We start from the raw sequence: 25,907 nt of genomic DNA, 5'->3' as shown, positions 1-25,907 counted from the left end.
CGGGGTTAATGGCTGTTGCCGGTGGGCGGGGTTATGGTGAAGGTTGATTGAGAGCTCACCATTAGTAGATGTTTGAGCTGCGGTCCGGCGGTCCTGTTATTTGATTTTTACACACCAACAAGAACATACGTTTCTAGAACACCTAGATCGCTGGGATTTTATTACAACGCAACGAGTATACACATTCAACCTCTGCTGGATATAAGAGTAAGTATAAAAAACTTGTGTTTTGGGGCTTTTGTGAGCCAACGCGCCTGTTGTGTCTGACACATTTTGGCTTTTCCGACAGGTAGAGCTCGAGACAGGAAGGCTAAGTTAACGCGTGCACCAGACTCTATTCATTCTACAGGGATTCAATAAAGGCACTTTTTTTTTTTTTAGCCATTTTAAATCGGCATGTAATTTCTCTCGGTATCAGCATACTGTGCGTTAACTTGAGGGTTAGCTTTAGCCAGCTAACCTTATTGCTGTTTGTCTATAGCTTGTAACACACAATTGATCTGAACGTCCCACAGCTGGCTAAGTAGAGATACGGCTAGCTCTGTTAGCTAACATTAGCTCATTAGCTAAACAGCATCGCCAGCTGCCTGTCTGGTCCTAGAACCGGTAAATCAGCCTGGTCGCTTTCTTTAAACGCTGAGCTAAACGCTCAATCTCTGCCCCACTGTAATGATCACAAGGCTTTTCATTAATAACTGGATCATAACTTGACTTCTTAGGTCACGTTTCATGTTTCTTTTTTGTTCCAGAAGTTGAAGAGGAAGCTGCCGACTGGACTCATGTCCTATTTACTGTAATAGGTTAGCTTCTGACTTTTACGCACATCGGGGTAATGATGGCTCGGCTCGGTCAAGGCAGGTTTTTGAGACGCTGAAGCTCGGGAAAAGGCTGGAGGAAGAGGACCGAGTGAACGCGGGAGGCGAGAGGAGCCACGGCCGCCGCGGACAGCCGCTGAAATGAGATGAGGCTCAGAAATGGAACTGTTGCCACTGTCCTCATCTTCTTCACCTCTTTTCTCAGTCTGTCCTGGTACACCGCCTGGCAGAACGGAAAGGGTGAGTGACCGAGGAGTTTAAACGCAAACTATCAGCATGCACACTGACTAGCTTAAAGGAAACTCCACCTTAAACCACATTACATATGTCTAGAGACGTCTGAGGTGGTAAGTCATGGTGTCGTGCATTGTGTTAAGCTTGGGGTTTCTGCTTCAGGTCTTTCTTTTCTAGTCCAAAGACATGCGTTCTAGGCTGTTTGACCCTCTCTAAATTGCCCTTAGAGGGGACACCCTGGACATCCTGTGCAAGACTCCAGGCTCTCTGGTATACACAGTGTGTGATGGGTGATTACTTTTGCCTCTGCTTTTTTAGTTGGTGGTATATTTATGTAATTCCTCTGAGAAGTTAGGGGTTATGTGCCACACTGACCCATAACTCTTGGACTCTAGCAAAGTTGAAAGGGATAACCACCAGGTTTTGCTGTTGAAGGCCCAGGGCTCCTTTTGCTCACTTACCATTTGACAGTAATGTTCTCTTAATAATAAAGATCCAGAATGTAATGCAGCTATATGATGCTGTGGTAATGAGTTATGTCGGGCCCGGCTTAAACATTTAGTGATCGCTCATTTAATGAGTGATATGGCTTTGATTGCTGTATTAGAATAAAACAGAAAAGTGTAGAGATGAGCTGAGAGAGCTAGACAGAACGACTAAAGTGTTGCTGCACTGGTCCCCTAAGATACAGCTGAAATTAGAGCTACAATGCACTGCCATTATCAGAAGATAGTGAAACAGCATTGTGGGGAAGGTTGAAAGCTATTAGTCAGAGTGAACACGGACAACATGTAACAAAGACGGGAATTTAATTGCAAAATAAATAATGGACGCTACTGAATACAGAATATTATGTATGGCAGTTATTAAGATTAATAAGGAAGTCATTCAAGGTGTATTTGTCCTTTAACTTATCTACAGAATTTCGTAAGTAACTGTCTCGCTGACCTCTGATTTCTGGACTGCTGGATGTTGTAGGTAGGTCTGTGTTTTGTAAGATGACTCTTGCCATTCTAGTTGATCAATCAGCAGTGTGAACTTTCTGACACTGTATTGATCAGCTGTAGCTTCTCTTTATATTGCATTTATTTTCAGCATGGCTTGTGGTTGAAATTCTTCATCATGGTATAACCAAACTTCTGTACTCTTCATTTTGTCTAGCTCTCTTTGTTCTTTTAATTCATATGATCTGCACTGTTCGCGGGCTTTCAAGTGAAGGGTGAAGATTTGAGTTTGTCCTGTCTTCTGATATGCTACTTGGCTACTTTCCCAAATGTACATAGCTCTTGCTAGCCTACACCTTAACAATACTTTATCGCCCACCCTAACTATAAAGTTGGTTTGTGGTGATTCTTGCACAATTGCAATGTTGAACGAGGCTGGTTGTGTTATCGGATAATCTACTGTTGCACGTTCAATAGCTATTTAGGTTGATTATGACAGTGACTGGCTTGTTGTAAAAACATAGCAAAAGAGTTGTACAATGGACGTCTAGCTTCTATTATCCATTATTCACATCACTCGTGTTTACTCACTAAATGTCTGGAGCCATTATATCATAACTTATGTATTTTCCTGCCTGTAATGCTGCTGTTTGAAACCTTCACAAATATTCTATAGTTAGAGTGTATCTAGTGCTTGACTATTGATCTCACATAAAATATAATCATTTAAATATGTAGTTTGAATCTACAGTATTATCAGTTTACTTTGATCCCTCTCGAAATCCATACTGAGAAAATTATTTAAACAGACCCACCATCCAAGTCTAATGCTTGGTTGTTACTAGTTGGTCATTTTTTCCCTCCGCCCTGGATAATATATACTTTATAATTTCTGCAGCGTACTGGTGGACTTTGAGTTTGACAAGCTGTGTGGAGTATATCCTGTATTTATGAGAGCAGTATAACATGCTATATAAAAGGCTGGAGCTGTGGTTGTTTGGTTAATCTCTGACTTGAGATTAACTATGACTATGAGGACCGCAGTATGATGTATGCAAAACTTGTAAGCAACTTTCTAAACACTTTTGCAAAAAAACTTTACCACATGAAAGATCCGGTGTTACGCATGTAATTATTTGTAGGTTTACTGTTACCCCAAGTGTTTTTCTTACTAAACTGTCTTTATCAGTTCTACTGTTTGTACGCATCCTGATGTGCTTCCTGCTGGAATTCCCAGAGGTTTTCTGGAGCAGCTTGGGCCACTTGCCTAGATGTTACATTCCTGCCAAAGCACCTCAGAGGGTTTAAGGTCAGGTGACTGGAACAGCTGTCGCAGAACAGATAGTACTGCTTGCTCTCCAGATATTTTTGGAAGAATGTTCAGGGTCACTGAAAATCTAGAAAGTCAAAAAGGGCATGGTGTTCTCAAATCTTTAGCGGGCAGTTTAATTCAATTTACATTTGCATTTTTTGCCATTTGGCAGATACCCTTGTCTAGAGTGACATACAGATGTGCTTTGAAGTCTCTATTAATAAATATGCTCTGATACTTGTTCAGAAAACTGTTAGGCAGGTAATATTCAGGGTGCTCCAAAAGTCTGAATTCATAGTGAAACCTTTATACTTTATATACACTGATCAGGCATAACATTATGAGCACTGAGAGATGAAGTGGATAACACTGATTTATCTCATCATGGCACCTGTTAGTGGGTGGGATATATTAGGCAGCAAGTGAACAGTTTGTCTTCAAAGTTGATGTGTTAGAAGCAGGAAAAATGAGCAAGCGTAAGGATTTGAGAGAGTTTGATGAAGGGCCAAATGGTGATGGCTAGACGACTGGATCAGAAGATGTCCAAAACTGCAGCTCTTGTGGGGTGTTCCCGGTCTGCAGTGGTCAGTATCTATCAAAAGTGGTCCAAGGAAGGAACAGTGGTGAACCGGCGACAGGGTCATGGGCGGCCAAGGCTCATTGATGTATGTGGGGAACGAAGGCTGACCCGTGTGATCCGATCCAACAGACGAGCTACTGTTGATCAAATTGCTAAAAAAAAAAGTTAATGCTGGTTCTGATAGAAAGGTGTCAGAATACACAGAATATATATACAGAATAGAGACAGCCAGTTGCTCACTATTCAGACATCTAAATAGAAGTTCATTCAAGTTCCTGGGGGTAAACGTCAGTGTATTAAATCTGAGGGAGCATAGCAATGGAGTGGTGTGGTAAAACCTAGGTGGGTTGAAAACAAGTCAAGCAGCATTTTGGATCAGTTGCAGAGGTCCAGTGGTGCTCAGAGGCAGACCTGCCTGGATCGAGGTGCAGTAGTCCTGCCTTGAAATGTGAAGGGTCTGAACAAGCACCTGAGTGACCTGTGTGGACAGAAATATGAACTAGATCATAGTTTGGTCGGTGTACACAGTACAGTTTTAAGAAATAACCTTGCCTTTGAAGTGAGTCCAAATGTCGGAAATGGATATTTAAAGACAATGCTTATGTGGCACTTCACAGTAGTAGGGGAACAGAGTTGCTAACTTCAGGAGCCTTTTAAAATTTCAGCTGAAGTACTATGGTGCAGGAAAAGGTTTGTGTAGTTTGGTCACAGCATGAGCACTATCGGAGCATTTTTTTTTTTTTTTTTTCTTCTGTTATCTTTTTACCTTATTAGCAGAAAACTATCCTTAGTCTAGCATTAGGTCTTGCTATCAAAACTACCGATCTAGCTCTAACCAGTACTATTTAGTAGTGTATATTAAATGTGTGGGAGCTCTGAGTGGTGCTACAAAAAAGCTTTCACCCCATCATCTGGAGATCACACTGCTTTTTTTGAAAATTGGAGTGTACTTCAGTGTCACGACTTTGTAAAAGTAGTGTGATGGAATGTGCTCAGTGTGAGTTGTGTTTAGAGATGTACTAATTGCAGTGTTTTAATAAGAGTTTTCTAAGACTACTGTGAATAGTTGGATGAAATGGAAAAAGTAGATTGCATGAATAAATGTAAGTATTAGCTTCAATAGCCAAAATGAACTTCATCCTACTTGAACACACAGGGTATTTGTGTATGTGTTTATCCTTGTTGAGATTCAGCAAGGACTTTAGGTGAACATGATACGCTGTGTGCTATGTGTGACTCTTTATGCCAAAAGACAAACAAGCACTTCCTGTTTTCTGGTAGAGAATGAGGCATGTGGTGGAACAGCAAGTAACAGATAATATTAAGTAGAGTAATGAACACAACTTCTGCATCTGAAAGTTTGCTAAATATTAACCTCCTGATAAAGTAAACTATTAAACACTGCTAAAGTTTTGGCCTGCTGTTTATGGATTATATGATTAGGGTTCTCAATAGTTTTTCCATTTCCCCTCTGTTAAAGGTATAGCATTTAACCCATGCTGACTGGCATGAGCCTCAAAAAAGCTCAGTACAGAAATAGTGAGCTTTCTCATCTTTTGGTTTAATTACCTGTTGAAACATTCGATGCAGCTTGCAGCCTAAATTCAATCACTCCAGCATCCTGTAACAGTCTTCTGAGTTCTGGAGTTAGCATTACACAGTCAAATGGGAGCGTCCTTGCAGAGGCTTCTTGGTGGATACACTCCCTGTATGAAATCAGTTTCTGTGCTGTTACCTGATCCCACTCTTATGTTCTCTCATAACTAGCAGTAAATAAGAACCCCTTCTTCCTCTGCGGATGGATTTCTTTTGCACTTAGCGTTCCTCTGGGTGACTGGTGCACACAATGGGCCTAAAATAGCAGGCTGATGAAAGGCACCATTATCCTACCAATAGAAAAGCAGATAAGAAGCATGCCTTTAGACAACAGGCAAGTGAGGGACAGTGTATAGTCTACAGTGAGTTTTAAGTTTGGTCACTGGGTTACATTGGGACATGTGTTTCTGTCTTGTTTTTCAATCTCTGCATTATTAAGAATAAACAGTACAGTACCGTAATGCTTAATGCCGGAAGGGATGCAAGCAGATTTGTATTCATTGATGTTTAGTGAGCACTATAATGCACAACCAAAACAAAAGTGTCCATTTCACTTGCTCATATACTCCTTATAATCTGAAACCCTCTCATTGTGCTGCTTTGTGCATGCAGATATTTCTCCACCTTCTTACATTATCTGCCCACAGTTCAGTTAGGTTGAGAGAGAGGAGGGGAAGAAGTACGGGAGAAGGGTTTTTACATGTTGTTTCTGGTAAGATCACAGGAGGGATAGACTTGTCAGGTTTATGGGATGCTCATTAAGGTATAACCTAGTTAAACAAGGACCTTCTCTTTGTTGAATGGCTTACACCAATGGCTAAATTTCCTCTCTCCCCCTGTGCCCTCGTTCCAGAATAAAAAGAGTCTCTTCATCTTTCCTAAATGCTTTAATTGAGCTAGATTGCTCACAGCAGCACTCCCTGCCACTCTCACATTCTTCCTCCATATTAGGCCTGAGAACTGGACTATCGTCAGGGAGTCTTTGTTTGTCCCGTTTCCACTCCTTAGCACCCTTGCCCTAACCACTTTATTTAGCATCCCCTTTCACTTTAGATCTAATTATTATTGCTGACTATCTTTCTTACTTAATGTGCCAGATTAGACTTGTCATGATGGTTCAGACTGATAGTAATCTGATTTTTAATGTTTATCTTCCATTTACAATACCATAGATATTGTACTGTGAATACTTTTTTAGCTTTGTTGTTGTTTCTTCGACTTTTTTTTATCGTGGCTAAAAGAAGCATATGTTAATGATATGACTTTATTCAATGTAATGTTGCTATTATTATTATTATTATTATTATTATTATTAGGTAGTGAATTATATTTAAAAATACAGATAAAATAACATCTTTAATGCACCTTCTTTTTACAAACAAAATATGAAATACGTATTGATCTCAAGTATATTATGTCTTTACTCTTTGTACAAAAAGTCTATTAACACAAACTCTGGACACTGTCAGGTGTCTGCTTGGTGTAGTGACCAAACCTGAGATTTTCCCCAGGTCCCTGGAACATCACCGCCAGTGATGGAGAAGCAGAAAGGAATAACAAGATTATGAAGATGTACAGAAGCTAGTGTGCTGTTTTTCTAAAAGCTACAGGCTATTTAGACATTGAAAACATCTTCCTTAAAACACACATGCTGGCACGATGGTCGTTTGAGGTGCTGGCCTTCATAACATGTTTCTTCTGGTTTTATAACTGTCAGCAGAGTAGAGAGAAAGCATGGCATTTGTCCCTGAGGGGGAATGTGTGTCCTCCTTCATGCATGACTGGTTTTACATCTTAGGCTGTCCTTGTAAGGTTGCAAAACAAAAAAAACCCAAACAAACCCTACAGATCAGACATTTTTAAATGTGTTCCTGCAGATTATTTGGAAATACTTGGAAAAACATGCCCCTATTTATGGTATTTGAATTCAAACCGCTTTCAGTGATGTTTGTGTGTGCATGCATATATGAGAGATGGGGAGACCGAGAGAATCAAAACACCTCTCTTCTCTTGTGGTTAGGTATAAGGACCTCTTGGGAGCGAGCAGCTGTTGTAAACACTCGCAATTTCTTTTCCATCATTTACCGTTAACAAGTTGTCTGCCTTAGGCCTGCAGTAATTTGTTTTGTCTTCATTGTGTACTTTGTGTGACTTGTGAAACAGGTAATGCCATAATCATAATCAGTCACAACATTCCTGAGCATGTCCTCTCTTTTGACTCAATGGACTTGAGATAAACTTCCCTTTTTACAAGAGGTGCGTTCAGTTTTTATACCAAATCTAAACTCATAATTGGTTTAGGGTGGAGTGAGACAGAGGCATTCTGTTACTGTGAATGCATCCTTATTATTGCTTGTTATTGTAATGTAACAAATTCCATGTGCTACCTGTGTCTTTTCCGTGCTTACTGCAGGATAATTTCATTTTATTCTCTCTCTTGCCATGTAGAGAAGTTGGTAGCATATCAGCGGGAGTTTCATGCTCTGCGTGAGCGTCTGCGTGCAGCCGAGCATCGAACCCTGCAGCGCTCCTCTGAGCTGAACACCGTCCTGGAACAGTTCCGACGTGCCATCGCAGAGACCAATGGCAGCAAGGATGCCCTCACCAACTTCTCAGGTAAATGCATGCATTTATATTTAGACATTTGGCAGAGCACTAACCGGAGTGCTTCAAAACCTGTTTACCTCTAGTAGAAGGCAAGTATTCATAACTTAAAAGACAAGGCTTCACTATGCTTACTTAATCAAGTCCAGTAAGAAAACCTTAGATTACAGCAATACGGTATAAGCATACATAAAAAAACATTATAATAAATTGATAAAGTAGTAGGTTTTTACACATAATGTAGGTGTATTTGCTTTATCAAAAATGCACATACATATACTATATGGGCTAAAGTTTGTGGGCATCTGATCATTATACCCACATGTGCTTCTTGAACATCCCATTCCAAAACCATGGGAATTAAAAGTAAGTTTGTCCCCCCAGTTTGCTGTTATAATAATCTCCACTTTTCTGGAAAGGCTTTCCGCTGTGGGGATTTGTGTTCATTCAGCTGCCAGAGCTTTAGTGAGATCAGGTAATGATGTTGGATGAGGAGGACTGGTGCACAGTTGGTGTTCCAGTTCATCCTAAAGGTGTTCAGTGGAGTTGAGGTCAGGGATCTGTGCAGGACCATGGCAAACTATGTCTTCATTAAACTTACTTTGTTCTCATACTTGTGTTTGAGCCAGCTAGGTCCAGTAAAGGGAAATTGCACAACTACAGCATGCAGTCTAGACATTTTGTGTAATTCTAACTTTGTGGCAACAGTTCGGGGAAGAACCACATTTGGGTTTAATGGCCATTTGACCATATAATGTATATGGATATACTTTAGAGATTAGAAATTAGAGATTAGAAATTAGAAATTAGAGTTGTGCATGAACCAGGCTGATAAAAAGAAGAAACTAATGCACATGTTGCTCAATTTTTAGACTTTAATGAAGACTCATTCTGTGATTTAAGAATAAAATTAAAGTGAAAATATTTGCAGACACTCAGGTTGATTCACTGCAGATTTTATTCCACACAGTATCCTATATAGGCCTCTGGGCAGTGAAGCACAGTGTAAATGAGTTGGGGCTAGAATTGTCTTAAGTATTGTTTTAGGAGGATGTCTGAAATGTCTTAAAATGGAATCAGTGTCTGTATAAAGTATATGTACTCCATATAGATAATGAAACTAAGGAAGAAAAGTCTGCAATAATAAGTGTGCTGCTGAGGTTTGGAAAGAAAATAACAACAGAATAGAGTTGATGTCTGATCATTCGTTCATTTATTCATTTTCTGTAACTGCATTAGCCTGGTCAGGGTCATGGTGACTGTTGGTGTTGCTTTTGTTTTTAAAGTCAAGAAAGGTCTTTGTTTTCATGAATGTGACTATTCTAAAATTAAATATGTTTAAATAATTATTCAAAATTCCCCCCCCCACAGATGAGACCCAGAAACTTCTGAAGGACCTGGCACACAGGAAACCTCTTCAAGTGCCCAATATCTTCCACCACTTGCCTCACCTGCTAAACAATGAGGGTGGTCTGCACCCTGCAGTGCAGGTGGGCCAAGGGCGCACGGGAGGTAAGAACCCCAGCACCATGCTATTGCACTTTTTATATATTAACTTATGGCTAAAACAATAATCAAGATTAGATCAGTATTGAAAGCCTATTACTTGGCAGATTTAATCAGCCAATTTAAGAACAAAACTAATTTATTGAAGAGGTATTCAAATAACATGACAGTGTTATAAATAATGCACATTTTAAAGTGGTTATACTTTGGTTTCACACTGGAGCTTCACTTTGCTTTTAACCAGTGACCAATATCACATATGTTAATTATTTCAAGAAGCCAGGAATCATGATTATGAAAATGCACCTCATTATGCAACCCTAAGTAGAGCAAGCAAGGGTACAATATTTACATTTTCAGGACAATGACAACAATAGAATCATTATTTCTATGCAAGTCACATAACCCATTTCTCATACATTTTTTTGTAGTTATGAATATTCTTCACAAACTACTCAGTTTTCTCAAGACCAAAGAAGCCGTTGATGATAAAATGTGGCTGGACAGAAATCTGTTTTACTTTGATATTATTTGTAATTTTTTCCACATTTCCTCTGTTCTCTTTGTTTACTTTTACAATAATAAAGTGTTGAAAACATGGTTGCACAAGTGTAGGTACACACAGCTCAGCAGTGGCAAATTCTTTGTCAAGGATCATGTTTCAGAAATGTAGGACAACTGATTGGAATATGTGGGGGGGATTTTACTCCTTGGCCACTATATTGACCTTTGGGGTCACCAGAGAATGCTGCATTAGCGATTATAAGGCACTGCCAGCATGCTCTGTTTAGCACATGGTACAAAACAATACCAATAAAAATGAATGAAGATAGTGGCTTCTTCAACTGGAAAGCACGATAGTTTTATCTGTTGGCACTTTACAGTATTCAGTTTCTAGCACTTGACACATCTGTCTATGCTTAAGGCGCAGAATCTTGTGAATGTTTTCAAGAGTCTTCATGTTGTCTGGGACTCCTTAATCCTCCTTCAGCTACTTTGGTTTGGTTTAACTCTCTACAACTATACTCAACACTAACACACTATTGTTTCACTGTAGCATGAGACAAAGCCATGTTTCCATGCACACACCCAGACATACCAGAATTTAGAAAGTCATGTTTCACATGTAAAAATTGCCATTGTGAATTTGATAATCGATAGTGTTTATCCTGTTAGGATTTACTCATATTGAGCTGCACATCTGGTAAACAATGATATGGACTGCTGTAGAAATACAATACTATTAAGCTGTAACTGTGGAATCACAACGTGTTTACTGTTTCCATGACTGTACTCAGGAGGCGAATTTACTGCTGTTAGTTGCGTAGTGCAGTGCAGTACATATCTCTCTGCTCTCTGTCTTTGGTTTTGTTTTACAAGGGGGTGTGTGTGGGTGGGGGTAGTATTTGAATAGCACAGGCATTGTAAATATATAGCAGGTGCAACTTACATTGTTATTGTTATGTAAGTGCTGTCTAATTCACCCTCTCTCATACCTGCCAGGTGCACGGCTACATGCCAGGGTGTGAAATCTCTTTAAGAGACTGAGCCGCATTAGTGTTTCCCTCAGCCCATAATCAGGGTTTATATTCCGATTATAACACCATTTATAACCATTTTGGCTTTGTTAGCCTCCTTATCAAGCGTTTGTTCTGTTATGAAGGAATCTGCGTGGCTTGCCAGGTTGCAGTTGTAAATTAGAATTAGATCTGCTAAAACATCTGAACATGAGGTATAGTGAATCTATTATAAAAAAAATTCAATGATTGAATACATTCACCGGGCTTTTTAATAGAAACACTTAATGCTTATTTATGAACTTATCTGACCAATCAGGTGGCATGCAGTCCTCCCCTTTTTTTTCCAGTCTGTTTCCAACAAAAATCTCAGTCACTGAGATTACATTTTTCCCCAATTATGATTTTTAATGTGACCAGTAAGTGCAGCTTTTGACCTGTATCCGCGTGATTTTATGCACTGTATTGCCGACATGCGATTGGCTGTTTGAGTAATTGCACAATGTACAACTAAAAGGCAGGTGTACTGGTGGTGTTAAGGAAGTATTAATAGAATTCCAAAACACTAAACTGCATGCAATACACAAATACCAACTTTGCAGGAAATATGGCTAAACATCACCTGACTATGCTTCATGGTATCAGTAGTTTGTTCCCTTCTAAAAGACTAAGTATGTAAGGTTTCTTTGCTTGTCACATGACCATGATTCATAGCTGGTTGACCTGGGTCTATGTTTCAGATTTTTCTCAAAAGTCTTTGGAGAAATGAAAGGGAACATTTTATTTCCAGAAAAAAAAAAATCTACTTTGTGTTGTCACTGTTATTGCTTGCTTAATTGTGCTATTGACTTTTTTTTTTCTGTTTATTATTTGCCTTCATAGGCACTTGCAGCACATATTCAGTATTAAGACTAGCTGACAGGACTGTAGCATCTCTGCTTTTTTTAGTGATGTTAATTGGCCTCACACATTTCTTGCTGTAATAGAAAGCATATTCTGTAGGCTGTTATCATCATTAAAGAAGTAATAAAACTCATTTTGCAGAGGTTGAACGGAAGTTAATAGCATTGGTGTGGTTACCAAGGCTGGTTTCCTTCTCTGGATGCTGCAGAGGAAATAGATTTTTGAAGGCAATTCCACACCTATGAGCTTTTATTCATTCCTTTCTTCTGAGGAGATGAAGAAGACTTGAAAAGCATCTCTGCTGCTTTAAAATGCATGTGGTTTCTCCTCAGTGTACCATTGTGTACTTTCTTCGTTCTCGCCCACAGTCGGAGCGTTTTCTTCCCACCTTCCTCAGTGCTGTACTAGATCCTAGCTGTGGGGGAGCTAAATTTAGGTATGTAAATTGGGACATCACTTGTCCACCCCCTAGAACACCTTTTCCCCGGGTGGAGGATGAGTGAGAGAGTGGCATGGGGAATCGCTGTTCTCAGCAAGGCAATCACTAATGTTTCCAGAGACAGCCACATCAGCAACTTATTCCCCAAACCAAGATTTTCTATCACTGTGCCAATATCATGGCACCTGCTCCATCTTCTAACTTGCATACAAGTTCTGATCCTTTCATCCTCGACCTACTTTACCTTTTTTCTGTCTGGTGTCTGCCTCTGCAGTAGGAGGTGATCTGAAATGAGAGCATATTTTTGTTTACCTGTGTTGGAGATGATGAAGTGTGGTGATCTTTTTGTCAGTATATCACTCTTCAGGCACACACACAGTAACAGACAGGGGCTTAGCTGAGACTCTGTAACGAAAACTGTCTCTTGCATCTGATATATTTACATTTTTCAGTTACCACAACACCAAGGTGCGAGTACACAGTATATTGGATGTATTTTTTTTTTTTTTTTTTTTTTTCTGAAACAATATCTATTCTAGATTTCAGAAATGGTCGTTTATTTGGAAAGGCCCAAGACACTAAGTGGAAAAGGACAGGGTGCTGTGTTTATCCTTGTGTGTAGGTGTGTGTGATTCAGCTAGGTCGCAAGTCCAAGGCTCTGCAAGGCTGTAGGAGAAGTGAAGCTCTTTATGTTGACTGCTTCATGTGATTAGTTCCGTATACTCCTCCACATACACTCTGCCTTGGGTTTTTTCAGCCCAAGGTCTAACACAAGCATTTCTCAGTGTGCTGTAAATACATTACACTGTGGTTCTTCTGTTCACTTCTTCTTTCTCCTCTCCCTCCATCTTCAGAGGAGTACTGTATAATAGTCAGTGTAATGCATTTACCTTGGGGGCTTGTCTCTCTGCTCCCTAATAGCACCCTTGTTTTTAGTGTTTATTAGTCTGGGGTAGGAAAGAAACAGCGCCGTTAAAGCGTACAGCCTCAGTCAGCTCGCACTGGTCACTGCCCATTCTGCTTATTTGAGAAAAGCCCATTAGGGGGGTGGATCATGTGTATGAGTGTGTAGGCAGTATGTGATGAATGTAGGGGAAGGGAGTATAATAAATAAAATGTGGCTTAGACAACTAGCAGTGGCTTGTAGAGAGAGCACAAACCATAATGTCTAAAATATTTATAGACATACAGGTATTTTTGTGGACATGCATCCATTGCTTGATTTTACAACAAGGAACAAGCTTGTGCCTCAGATGTGTTTACAATCTTCAGATTTACTGTCGATTTCTTTTCTTCAGATTTCTGTCTGTTACAAATTTTGCTAACTGGTAATTCTTGATTGAATATAATGTTATATTTAATTTGTAGTGTCCAGAAAAAAAGTAACCTCTATGTATTTAAAGAGAGCCTATTTACACCTTGTGTTCTGCAGTTTCTTTGGTAATGGGGATTCCTACTGTCAAGCGGCAAGTGAAATCATACCTGGCGGAGACTTTACATTCACTCATCGACAAACTCACGCCTGAAGAGAAGCTTGACTGCGTGATCATAGTCTTCATAGGGGAGGTGAGTGTGTGTTCTGTTTGGTGTGTGTGCTTTTGTTTTGTTTTGTGTTTTTTATTGTGTAAATAGAGCCTTGAAAAGTTACTTGTACTTAGGATTCTTAACCCTAGTCCATAATTCATCTTTTTCTTTTTAATCTATTTTGTTTTCTAATCAACAAAAAGTGTCTTTGAATGTGACCAAACATTAAAACTGTGTTTTTAAATTTGCCTGTGATAACCTGGAGTAGTTAGTATTGGTAGTTAGTATCCTGCTCACCCAAGCACAACCACCATCATCTATCATGTTTTGAATGTTGTGTTATACATGGCAAGAATTTGGCCATTGTTTATTTTTCAGTAATGTTGTCTGTTAGTAATAGCTTTTATATTAAAGTTAACTACTATTTTTAGAGAGGTAGCTAAATACATTTTGTTGCTCTTTCCTTCCTTAGACGGACATGAATCATGTGCATAGTGTGGTCTCGGGCCTTGAGAAAGAGTGAGTAATTTTAGTTCTCAGTGATGTACTTCCTGTCTGCTTAAAACAACCCAGCAAATTCTTCAGTATTTAAATTATATGCTGAAATTTTCCCTTTATCCATGAGGTTCAAGGTATATGCACTATTGCAAACCTAATGAGACACTGTCATATTTTACATACACAGTGAGGGGAAAAAATTATTTGATCCCCTGCTGATTTTGTACGTTTGCCCACTGACAAAGAAATGATCAGTCTGTAATTTTAATGGTAGGTTTATCTGAACAGTGAGACAGAATAACAACAAAAAAATCCACAAAAACACATTTCAAAAAAGTTCTACATTGATTTGCATTTTATTGAGTGAAATAAATATTTGACCCCTTTGCAAAACATGACTTAGTACTTGGTGGCAAACCCTTGTTGGCAATCACAGACGTCAGACATTTCTTGTAGTTGGCCACCAGGTTTGCACACATCTCACATCTCAAGGAATTTGGGCCCATTCCTCTTTGTAGATCCTCTCCAAGTCATTAAGGTTTTGTGGCTGACCCTTCAGCTCCCTCCACAGATTTTCTATGGGATTAAGGTCTGGAGACTGGCTAGGCCACTACAGGACCGTAATGTGCTTCTTATTGAACCACTCCTTTGTTGCCTTGGCTGTGTGTTTTGGGTCATTGTCAGGCTGGAATATCCATCCACGACCCATTTTCAATGCCCTGGCTGAGGGAAGGAGGTTCTCATCCAAGATTTAACGGTACATGGCTCTGTCCATCGTCCCTTTGATGCGGTGCGGTTGTCCTGTCACCTGGGGATGGTGTACTTGGGGTCATAGGCAGCATTCCTCCTCCTCCAAACACGGCGAGTTGAGTCGATGCCAAAGAGCTGGATTTTGGTCTCATTTGACCACAACACTTTCACCCAGTTCTCCTCTGAATCATTCAGATGTTCACTGGCAAACTTCAGACGAGCCTGTACTTGTGCTTTCTTTAGCAGGGGGACCTTGCGGGCGCTACTGGATTTCAGTCTTTCACAGCATAGTGTGTTACCAATTGTTTTCTTGGCGACTATGGTCCCAGCTGCCTTGAGATCATTGACAAAATCCTCCAGTGTAATTCTGGGCTGATTCCTCGCCGTTCTCATGATCATTGAAACTGCATGAGGTGAGATCTTGTATGGAGCCCCAGACCGAGGAAGATTGACAGTCCTTTTGTGTTTCTTCCACTTGGGAATAATCGCACCAACTGTTGTCACCTTGTCACCAAGCTGCTCGGCGATGGTCTTGTAGCTCATTCCAGCCTTGTGTAGGTCTACAATCTTGTCCCTGACATCCATGGACAGCTCTTTGGTCTTGGCCATGATGGAGAGTTTGGAATCTGATTGATTGCTTCCTTCTGTGGACAGGTGTCTTTCATACAGTTAACAAGCTGAGATCCTACTGTAATCTCAGCTCCTTACCTGTATAAAAGACACCTGGGAGCCAGAAATCTTTCTGATTGATAGGGGATCAAATACTTATTTCACTTATTAAAATGCAAATCAATGTAGAGCTTTTCTGTAATGCGTTTTTCTGGATTTTTTCTTGTTGTTATTCTGCCTCTCACTGTTCAAATACACCTACCATTAAAATTACAGACTGATCATTTCTTTGTCAGTGGGCAAACGTACAAAATCAGCAGGGGATCAAATAATTTTTTCCCTCACTGTATGTCTACTTGCTATGAAACATGATTTGATTTTAAAACAGATTTTAACTTTTGTCTTTATGCGTGTACTAACTTTAGTTGTTTATGCCTAAACCAATGTTTGACTACTAAACCATTTCAGAGTGCTTGACTGCAATTTTTTTCCAAGCAATAGGAATATTTAAATGCTCATAATTTCACATACCACAGTTTCATTCGTAGTCTTTTCTCAGATTTTCTACAGAGCTGAATTCAGGGCTGTTGGAGGTCATCTCCCCCCCTGCCAGTTACTATCCAGACCTCAACAACCTCAAAGAGACATTTGGGGACTCCAAAGAGAGAGTGAAGTGAGTGCAGCACCTCTTCAGCAGCACAATGTTTCCTACCAGTCATAAGAGTTACTCTGTGGCTCAGCTGGTGGTGTTGTGGTTTCTCATGCAACAGATTCTTACACAAGGTTGTTGCTTGTTTTTCATTTTTTTTTTTTTTAGTTTTATTTTCAGTTTTGTTTCACATCTACATACTGTCGGTTTTTAATGAGCATCACAGACTCATTTCAGTCTCTACCTTATTGTGTCTCTTCCTCTATCCTCGTCTCTCTGTGATCGTCTGCATATTTTTTCACTTGAGAATTCCACAAGCAAAAACCTCTGATGCATATGTTGCTTGGTTGCACTCTTTCGTGTGTGCTTTTTATGATTTGAGTTTAGAAACACAAAAAGAACATGTATTTATATACACCTAGCTCCAACTGCTGCAACCTGTATAGGCTAGACAAGCAGACGGAGAACTCACTTTCTCTTGGATTGCTGTTTTAATTAAGAATCCTGTCGTCGTCTTATATTTTGACCCTATCAGCTAATGATATTGGTTATCAGGATTTTTAGCTGCTTAAAATAATCACTGACAATATCAGCCAGACCATATATTTAAGTTGTTGTGTACTTTTCACAGATGGCGAACAAAGCAGAACTTGGACTATTCATTCCTCATGATGTATGCAGTCAGCAGAGGAGTTTATTATGTCCAGGTAACAGCAGCATTGAATGAAGAGCTTAAGCATTGGTATGGTTTTGTAACTACACTTCAGAAACTTTCATTTATCTTTAGTAACACCTTTAACGGAAAAAATCATCTCACTTTTACATTTTTTTAAGAGCATAACTTATTCTCTTGTAATATTTAAAATGTCTGTTTATTGTTTCTAAACAAACGGATATTAAAATAAAATGTAATTTCTTCGACATATATTGTGCAGAATTACATAAACAGCAGTGCTCATGCTGTGATGTCCTTCAAAAAAGATCTGTCTTTGCCTTAAGGTTGCTGTGGTAACCTGCTCTCACTGTAGTAGTTACTTAAAATATTAATTTCCCCATCATATTGAAGGTGCTGATGTGTTTTTTTTGTTTTTCTTGTATGTGGAGTCTGTGTGCTTTTGTTGTAGTAATAATAATAATAATAATAATAATAATAAAAAAGGCTTCACTTGTACTTCCATCAATGTGGCAGCTCTTGTCTTGTCCCTACACAAACCCCCTAATCCTTCTCATTTACTCTTTCCACTTGTCTCATCCTTCTTCACATTTCTATTTTCATTATCTTTCGAACTTTCCAGACCTTAATTATTTTTAATTTTGTGTCTTATTTGTTACAATAGTTAATCTGTTTAGTGTCTCCATTTCTCTGTCCTCTCCTCCCATGCCATGCTGTCTTACGAGTGGGGAAAGGTATCACTTTAATGCCTTGTCTATACCTTAGGGCATGTTAGGCTCTATATAGTTTATATTTGTGTGAGAGAGATGATGATGATGATGATGATGATGATCTTAGATCCTTTTTTTTTGTGTGTGCATATTCAAGAGAAAGACAGCTTTTTAATTGCAGATTTAAAGCTTATTCTGGATTAGCTGGATTAGTTCACCTGGTGAGGTTCTGTACTATGATTTTGGAGTGATCTAACTGGCAGATACATACAAAATGAGGAACATTTGTAATGTAGAAATTATTGATGTTCCAGATGTAAACACATGCCAAGGCATATGACAACACAGCCACTATGGATGCTTCTGGAATTCTAACAAATGCCAAACACTGTGGATTAAAAGGGACCTAAAATCATGAATGTAGTAGTTGGTAAAATTATAGAACCTCCCCAGATACAATTAGTCCAGCTAGATAAAGGCTTTCTTAATTCGCAACTCATGCTCACTTGGCTTTTTAACTCCCAGTTAGAAGATGATATCGTTGCAAAGCCCAACTACTTTGCCACTATGAAGAACTTTGCCATGCAGCTGGCTTCTGAAGACTGGATGATCCTGGAGTTCTCCCAGCTAGGTTTCATTGGTATGACCATGTCATTAATATGTCTTAACTGTGTCACAGTCAGTGAATTTCAGAGTTTCTGTGTTTATTGGCAAAACATTTAATTGATTGTTACATGCACACTCTCTCATAGGTAAGATGTTCCAGGCTCCTGATCTGAATCTTATAGTAGAGTTCATATTTATGTTCTACAAGGAGAAGCCAATCGACTGGCTGTTGGACCACATTCTCTGGGTGAAAGTTTGCAACCCTGAGAAAGATGCTGTAAGTCCGTCCTCACGGGGTTTTTTTTTTTTAATTCTTTTGTAATCCAAATCATCACTTATTTTTGTACTCCCGAGTGCTGTGCATCAGAAAGGGCTACCAGCAAAGGTTTTTCACACCTAGAAGAGTATGTGAAAGAATGCCACTCTGACCTTTACCTTCCTTTATTATTTCAGACTCTCAATCCCTAGCTTGAATTATTCTGTGTATCACACCCCTATCACACTCATCTTTTTCCACTATGTATGTTCTTACACTATTTCTGTTAATACCATAGCTATTTGTGACAGCGAGTCCAAGAGAGTAAAATTGGCCCTGCTGTCTGGATGGATGATGAGGGATGGCATTACTGTCTCCCTTCAGCCAATGTGAATTTTTATGTTTAGGGTAATTGTGCAGTACAGCAACAGTACATTACAGCAGTTATGTTCCAGTGTTTCCCACATTTAAGTGATACTTTATACTATATTGACAACCGTCCAAGCATTTTTTGTCCCATTGAAAAGGCACATTTTCCATTCAGAAAAAAATTGCATGACGTGCATTTAGCAACAATGTCCAGTCAAGAAAGATTGCAAGCACCAGAACCCCAGAAGTGACCGATAAAAGTAATTAAAATCAGCATTGTTTCCGTATGTGGCATCGCACTGTTTATAACAACTGCTGACTGGATTTAACTTGTGGTAAATTATAGATGCAGTCAACAATACAAATAACCCGAGAGTTGAGCTTGATCGGAAGGTCTGAGTGAGCTAAGTGTGTGGAGGTGAGGCAGAGAGTTGTGGTAGTTGGTAGACTAGGTGTTACGGTCAGGGTGATGCAGGTGATAAGAGACTGAGCGTAACTGTGAATGCAGTAGTCGTAGTCTTCTCGCTAATCTTTGTCATATCCCCTCCCTCACCAACAACCTTCTTCTCTTTATTCCATTCACATATATTTCAGAACTTGGGCTTGATATTGTTTACCTTGCTAAATAGCTTGAGGATGAATAGCTGCTAAACATGTATTTCCTAGTGAATTGTACATATTTGTCACTTTTTTTTTTGTAGAAACACTGTGAGAGACAGAAGTCCAGTCTGCGGATTCGCTTCAGACCATCTTTATTCCAGCATGTGGGCCTGCACTCTTCACTTGCAGGGAAAATCCAGAAACTCACGGTAACACATACACAGAGAACAGTAAGAATTAAAAAGGCAGAATGAAATTATATACTTGTCACTTTCATCTTGTGTACAATTATTTTAACATGGTGTCATTGGACACTAAGTCTTAGACTGTTTAGTCTAGCCATGCAGTGATTCTTTGTCCTGCTGACAGAGTATCAAGGGCAAAATCTGCATCTGTGAGAGCCTTTACTAATCGGAAATGTGTTGGGGAATACTACATCTCCCTTTTTATGAGGTTTAGTCACAAAATGGTGTTGCAGCTGCCACTACAACTTTGGCAATCTCTCTGCTATTCTGTTTCAGGATAAAGACTTCCTGAAGCCTCTTCTGCATAAGATCCATGTTAATCCACCAGCAGAAGTGTCCACCTCTTTAAAGGTGTATCAGGGCCACACGCTGGAGAAAACCTACATGGGAGAGGATTTCTTCTGGGCCATTACCCCTATGGCAGGAGACTACGTGCTCTTTAAGTTTGACCGCCCAGTCAGCATAGAACGGTAATTGGTGTCTCGCTCTCTGTTTAGCTTTAAAGTAGGATCTTTGCCAGCAGCCTAACATGCGGCTCTGACGTGCTTCTGGTTTCATTTGTTCTGTTCACTCTGAGTCAGAGACCACACTTGTCCAGTCCCCGCATATGCTTTGTGTAGGCTTTTCACACTTGCTATGAGAAAACTAATAAAGACAGCTAGTGCACACAGGCAGAGACATGCACTGTCCTCATCGGGAAACAGACTCCGATAATGATAATTTGCTAAAATAAGAACATGCCTCCCACAGCCTCGAAACACTGACAATGAGACAGACAGAAAGTGAAAAGGTCTGAGTAAAGTTTAGAGGAAGTAAAGGGTGGAAAAGAGATGCTTTCTGACAGAGAGAGAGAGAAAATGATAAAGAACATGAAATTATGTAAATTATTGTAGCATGTCTCTAGTACATCAGAGGGACTCGGACACACCTGCAGTCTAAATGATAGCAATTACGTTTTGTAGAAGTTACATTTGGTTGTGTTCTAAATCTGGAAATCAAGTGGCATCAGCTTTTGCAACAAATCATCTGAGGCAGGGTATATGCATCCCTGACCGAAGTTCAGTGTTCACTGCAGAGACAAGTGCTCTGTTATTGGCACTGACGTTCATTGAGATTTCTTCACAACAGGGTTTTTTTTTTTTTTTTAAATAATAACTGACTCAAAAGCATGTCTTAAAGAATTGGAATAAATTAAAAACTGACCACTGTGAAGATTTTAATCAAATTGTATTCTGGACACTCGGGAATCTCTAATAATGAGCAAGGTGACAGTGTTGCCAAAGAAGCAATATCTACAGAGACCAGTAAGAGACTCTATACCTTTCACAGATCTGAGACCAACATTAAATGCATACAACAAAAATAAATGGCAGTCGGTATGGGATCTGTGCCTGAAAAAGAAATTATGTGAAATAAATCTTTATTTTGGGACAAAACATATTCCCTTAGCTGTTATATTCCTTAAATGCTGGGACCAAGTCATTTAAGCATGATGCCAGATAGGACACTAAAGACTTGCATTATAAATTTTTCATGAGAAACTTCACCAAAGTGCTAATCCTGTCAGAATCCACTGTCCATTAAACATATTTTGCTGGACTGTAATACTTCTTCCCATTGTAATCCTTGTTTTATGGTGTTGATACTTGTGAAAAGGTTTTTCACCTAGTAAATCCAAATGCAGGAAAACTAAAACTTAAGCATCTTATTTGGTTTTACTTATGCGTAACTATATACAAGTAAACATGTACAAGAATATCTATGGCTTTGTCTATGAATATTCATCATCAGTTAACGTTTGATTGACAGGTTCTTGTTCCGCAGTGGAAATCAAGAGCACCCAGGGGATAAAATCGAGAACACCACAATTGAAATCCTGCCCTTCTCGGTGAGACACTTCTTAAGATGCAGAAAGAAGCTTCTTAACTATATTCAGCAATGACATTGTCATGATGTTCCGTCACTCCTGACTTGCAGTTTGAGCTCCGTCACTAGTTCCAAATTCGCATGTGATCCGTAGTTCTCTCTGTACTCTAGGCTGGCACTGTGTGCTAATTTTAGCCAGCAGCAAGTTGTGCTGCTCTATTAATGAGGCTGGAGCCCACAGGCCTGCTGGGAATTAGGGCTTAGTGAGCCTTTGAAGTTATTAAAGGTTTGGTACTGCTGTGAGCTTCCTGTATACAAAAGTTGTATTCATATGCAGCAGCATATAAGCATGTTGATATTCATGCTTTAACAGTCCAGAATACTAATATTAGCTTTTTTAATCTTTATTTGTCAACAGTCTTATGGATTCTAAGTGCTTGGGTTTTTTTCTTTCAGGATACAGAACTGAAGACCAAAGAGAAGTACAAACACACAGATGACCATTTTTACAGAGTCGGTATGTTACCGTTTAATTGTTTTAATGTTTAAGCTTTTGTTTTCCTAATATTCACTCTTCATCCCTTTAAATCTCTGTAGGGGAGTTTGAGAATGGAGTGGCTGAGGGTAAAATGGACCCCGCCCTTAACCCTGTGGCTGCTTTGCGTCTCACGGTCCTGAAGGACTCTGCGGTGTGGGCTATTATCAGTGAGGTTAGCCGCTCAAGCACTATCTGACCAGTCGCATCTTGTCACCTGTTCACACTCTAGCATTGCATAAAGCCCTACTTCTTTTTCTTTTACATGATAGTACATGCCTTTTCATTCTCTGGAGTATCTGAATTTGCTGACATTTACGTTGTTCTTAATGGCCGTGTATCGTATTTGTATTTTCTCTTCTCAGATTCACATAAAGAGACTTGCTGGATAGTTGTGTGTAGGCCTTCACCATTCCTGCTCCCATGAGGCCAAGCTGTGCTGTAAAGGCCCTTGCCGGGATTTTAACACAGTGACATCATTGCAGCGCATGGACGCTACCAATCAGAGTGTCACTTTAAGGATTGCTGGCTTACTCTCTCTTCATCTCTTTGTGTTACTCGATTCATATTTCTCCTTTTTTTTTTGTTTTTTTTTTTTTAAATATTCTTTTTCTTTTTTTTTTTTTTACTTTAGGCTCATCATGCTTTTTCTTTTAACGATTTCATTTTCATCAAGACATTTCCTTCGTGTTTTCTGCTCATCAGTGTGAATACTACTGTACAAAAGATGCTTTTTGAAGGAACAAAATTAGACACTGAAGCTCGAGCCTTGAAGAATTTATCTAATATAAAGTTGGTGTTTGTAAGAATGTTGGCTGTCATTCTTCTTCCCACTGAAGGAGAAATATTACATGTAGTCACTCCTCATGGACATGCCATTCACGATCAGTGAAACAAGGCAAACCTGTATTTTGTTTTGCTTTCATTTTTTTAGATGTTGGTGTATACTTTACACAAGATTATCAGGAAAAATTATATTTTCTGGGGGGTTTTTTTAGTTAGAAAGTGGATAAAGGTGTTGCTTACTTGAGTTTAGCAGTACAGGGATATGGCACTCCGTTTAAACTCATTTTGTTATGTTCAAGAAACAATGACTACTTTGCCAAAATGCTTTTGAAAGGAATTTGTAAAGAACAGAACACACAGTGCAGGTCTCCTGTACAGCAGGAAGCTCTGCCTACCCTTTTCCCCCCAGTAATGTCCTTTAATATTAAACCAATCAGCGTATGCCTTTCATAGGAAGGGACACACTTATTTTGACGAACTATAAAGGTGATTTAACTTATTTGAAATAAATGTTTAATTTGTACAAGAGAGGGTTTTTTTTAAATTATTTTTTATGCTGTGAAATGTTTATGATGCAGACAACGTAAATAACTTTGGTAAATATTTGATGTGTGTATATAATAAATAATACTATATATATATATATATATATATATATATATATATATATATATATATATATATATATATATATATCTATATATATATATATATATATATATATATATATATATATATATATATATATATATATATATATATATAAAAATAAATATATAAAAATAAATATAAATGCGCTTTAAAAAATAATTGAAGGTGAGGAATTGGGGTCATGTCAGTTTTTTCCTCTATATAGTTGTAATGGGTGCAGGTCCCCACTCCCCCACGTTGTGCCTTATTGTGTAGAATGGGAAGGCTTTCTGTCAGAAACCTTGTACCTTGTTTTTGTACAGGAGTAACTCTGGCAAGAAGGTTCCCAGTACAGTCCTCGAATCCTGTATTTTTTTTTATTATTATTATTATTCAGCACCTAGTCAATGTATAATGATGGCTGCTTATCCGTCACAGATTTTTGGAGAACTGCAATAGAACAAAGTTTAGATTTATGGAGGATTCGAAAGGACTAGAGGTTTTGTTACCCGCTTGTCTGTGCTTAGCACACAGTCCTGTACATAGTCCATATGCTACAATGACTATCAAATATTTGTTGTTACTGTTTTCTTGTCCATTTTGGTTCACTGCCATCTTGTCTGTTTTGAGCAGGGAAATACAAAAACCATAGAATTATGATTGGTGGAACAATTGAGTCTATGTTAATCCTTTGTTGTGTATGAACACTGGCTAAGGGTTTAATATAGAGAGAGTAGTAGCACAATATTTATGTGCATTTAAGCAGATCGTCTGGAAATCGTTCAGTCTGTTGAACTCTGGTTTTTGACTTTTTGCTGAAGAGTGTGTGTGTGTGTGTGTGTGTGTGTGTGTGTGTGTCCCAAGTGCTCTCATCTCATTTGATTGTATATATCTTTTAGACTTGTAGGAATATGATTTGAGCTGTCATTTACTGTTCTGCACCAATGAAATCATATAACCTCTAAGTGTGTCAAGCATATCACTTTCACTCACATATCATCTGCTTTGGGTAGATTGAACAGGTGAAATGTGCTGGAAATGTGTCTGTATGTATATATTACTTTACATGTTTTTTTTTTAAACGTGATCCTGCTTGGCTCTGGAAACATACACTCCAAAATGAGCACATGTAACGGTCTAACTCGGAGAATGTGCCGTGTTTGAAATACTGCCCAGTTTGTGTTTGAGAACAAATTTGACTGAAGGTACCATAGCATGCCATAGCAATGACATCTGACCAGACACTTTAGGGTTACTGCTGTTTTGTCTTAATGTCAGAATTCTTGTACATAGTTGCTTTTGTATAGAATGAGGATTCAATTCTCAGGAGGCTGAATAATATCTGCCAATTAGTCTAAAATTTTAACCTCCCCTCTTTGGGATGGAAGAAAAAGAAAAAGATTCCCCTTGTCTGGTGCATCCCAGCTTTTCATGTGCCTTCATATGTGCATCGTTTCAAGCTGAAATTGATTTAAATGGAGATTACAGAAATAAATTAAACCTGACATAATTTAAGTTTTCTGTGGTAACTTCCGTACCTCTCTGGATTAGTAATTCTTGTGATTTTTTTTTATTTATGGACATGCATTTCAGATGCTTTTAAACCTCTGAGAAAACAGTGTCAATGAACCATGTTGTGTTTTATTTATTTATTTTTTTAAATTATTTTATTTATCACAGAGTATTACATGACCTGAAGAAACCCATGTGTGCCCCAACATGCATGCAGTACGTTTACGATGAAATCCCATAGTGGTGAATTTGAGCCATCTTGTGGTCAGAAGTTAAATGTGTGCAATCTTGTTTGGTCATTTCATTGCAAGTTGGCTTGTGATGCATCATCACTGGACCTACAGTTCCATCTCACCATGGTTGTACCATGTCAGTTTGTCAACAATTATTGTAATTATTAAAGTACACCATGCAGTAGGCGTTTCATACATTTTTATACAGACATCCATCCATCCATTTTCATCCTGGACGGGGATGACCTTTCACATGGCACATTCACACATTGTGAATAATTAGAGATGACAATCAGCCTACAAAACATGTTGGAAAGCCCTGAAGCACTGGAAGAACATGGAAACTCCACACAATCAAAGGCAGAAATCAAACCCCCCAAAACCTAGGGGTGCGGGGCAATCATGA

General features: G+C 38.9%; 1 protein-coding gene across 1 annotated transcript; it reads left to right on the top strand.

Moving 5' to 3' along the window:
- Positions 1 to 45: 45 nt before the first annotated feature.
- mgat4a (alpha-1,3-mannosyl-glycoprotein 4-beta-N-acetylglucosaminyltransferase A) lies at positions 46 to 23,754 on the top strand. Its single transcript, XM_058391915.1, has 16 exons — positions 46 to 207; positions 750 to 1,055; positions 7,930 to 8,097; positions 9,457 to 9,597; positions 13,883 to 14,016; positions 14,447 to 14,493; positions 16,391 to 16,504; positions 17,112 to 17,187; positions 18,389 to 18,503; positions 18,616 to 18,746; positions 19,796 to 19,903; positions 20,216 to 20,409; positions 21,749 to 21,827; positions 22,262 to 22,322; positions 22,403 to 22,515; positions 22,706 to 23,754. Exons 2-16 carry the CDS (start codon positions 962 to 964, stop codon positions 22,730 to 22,732), a joined length of 1,602 nt encoding a protein of 533 aa, XP_058247898.1. The 5' UTR covers positions 46 to 207; positions 750 to 961; the 3' UTR covers positions 22,733 to 23,754.
- The last annotated feature ends 2,153 nt before the right edge of the window (positions 23,755 to 25,907 follow it).

Source organism: Hemibagrus wyckioides, linkage group LG06, assembly GCF_019097595.1.
Source record: "Hemibagrus wyckioides isolate EC202008001 linkage group LG06, SWU_Hwy_1.0, whole genome shotgun sequence".
Lineage (NCBI taxonomy): Eukaryota > Metazoa > Chordata > Actinopteri > Siluriformes > Bagridae > Hemibagrus > Hemibagrus wyckioides.
Note: the sequence above shows the minus strand (reverse complement) of the source record. Positions and strands in the feature narration are given on the sequence as shown.

What these genes read in the sequence shown, in the direction of transcription:
- mgat4a (XM_058391915.1), top strand. Translation starts at nt 962, where the DNA reads ATGAGGCTCAGAAATGGAACTGTTGCCACTGTCCTCATCTTCTTCACC. An exon ending in TCATAGTCTTCATAGGGGAG is followed by an intron (nt 14,017 to 14,446) that starts GTGAGTGTGTGT and finishes TTCCTTCCTTAG; the next exon opens with ACGGACATGAATCATGTGCA. An exon ending in TGTGGGCTATTATCAGTGAG is followed by an intron (nt 22,516 to 22,705) that starts GTTAGCCGCTCA and finishes TTCTCTTCTCAG; the next exon opens with ATTCACATAAAGAGACTTGC.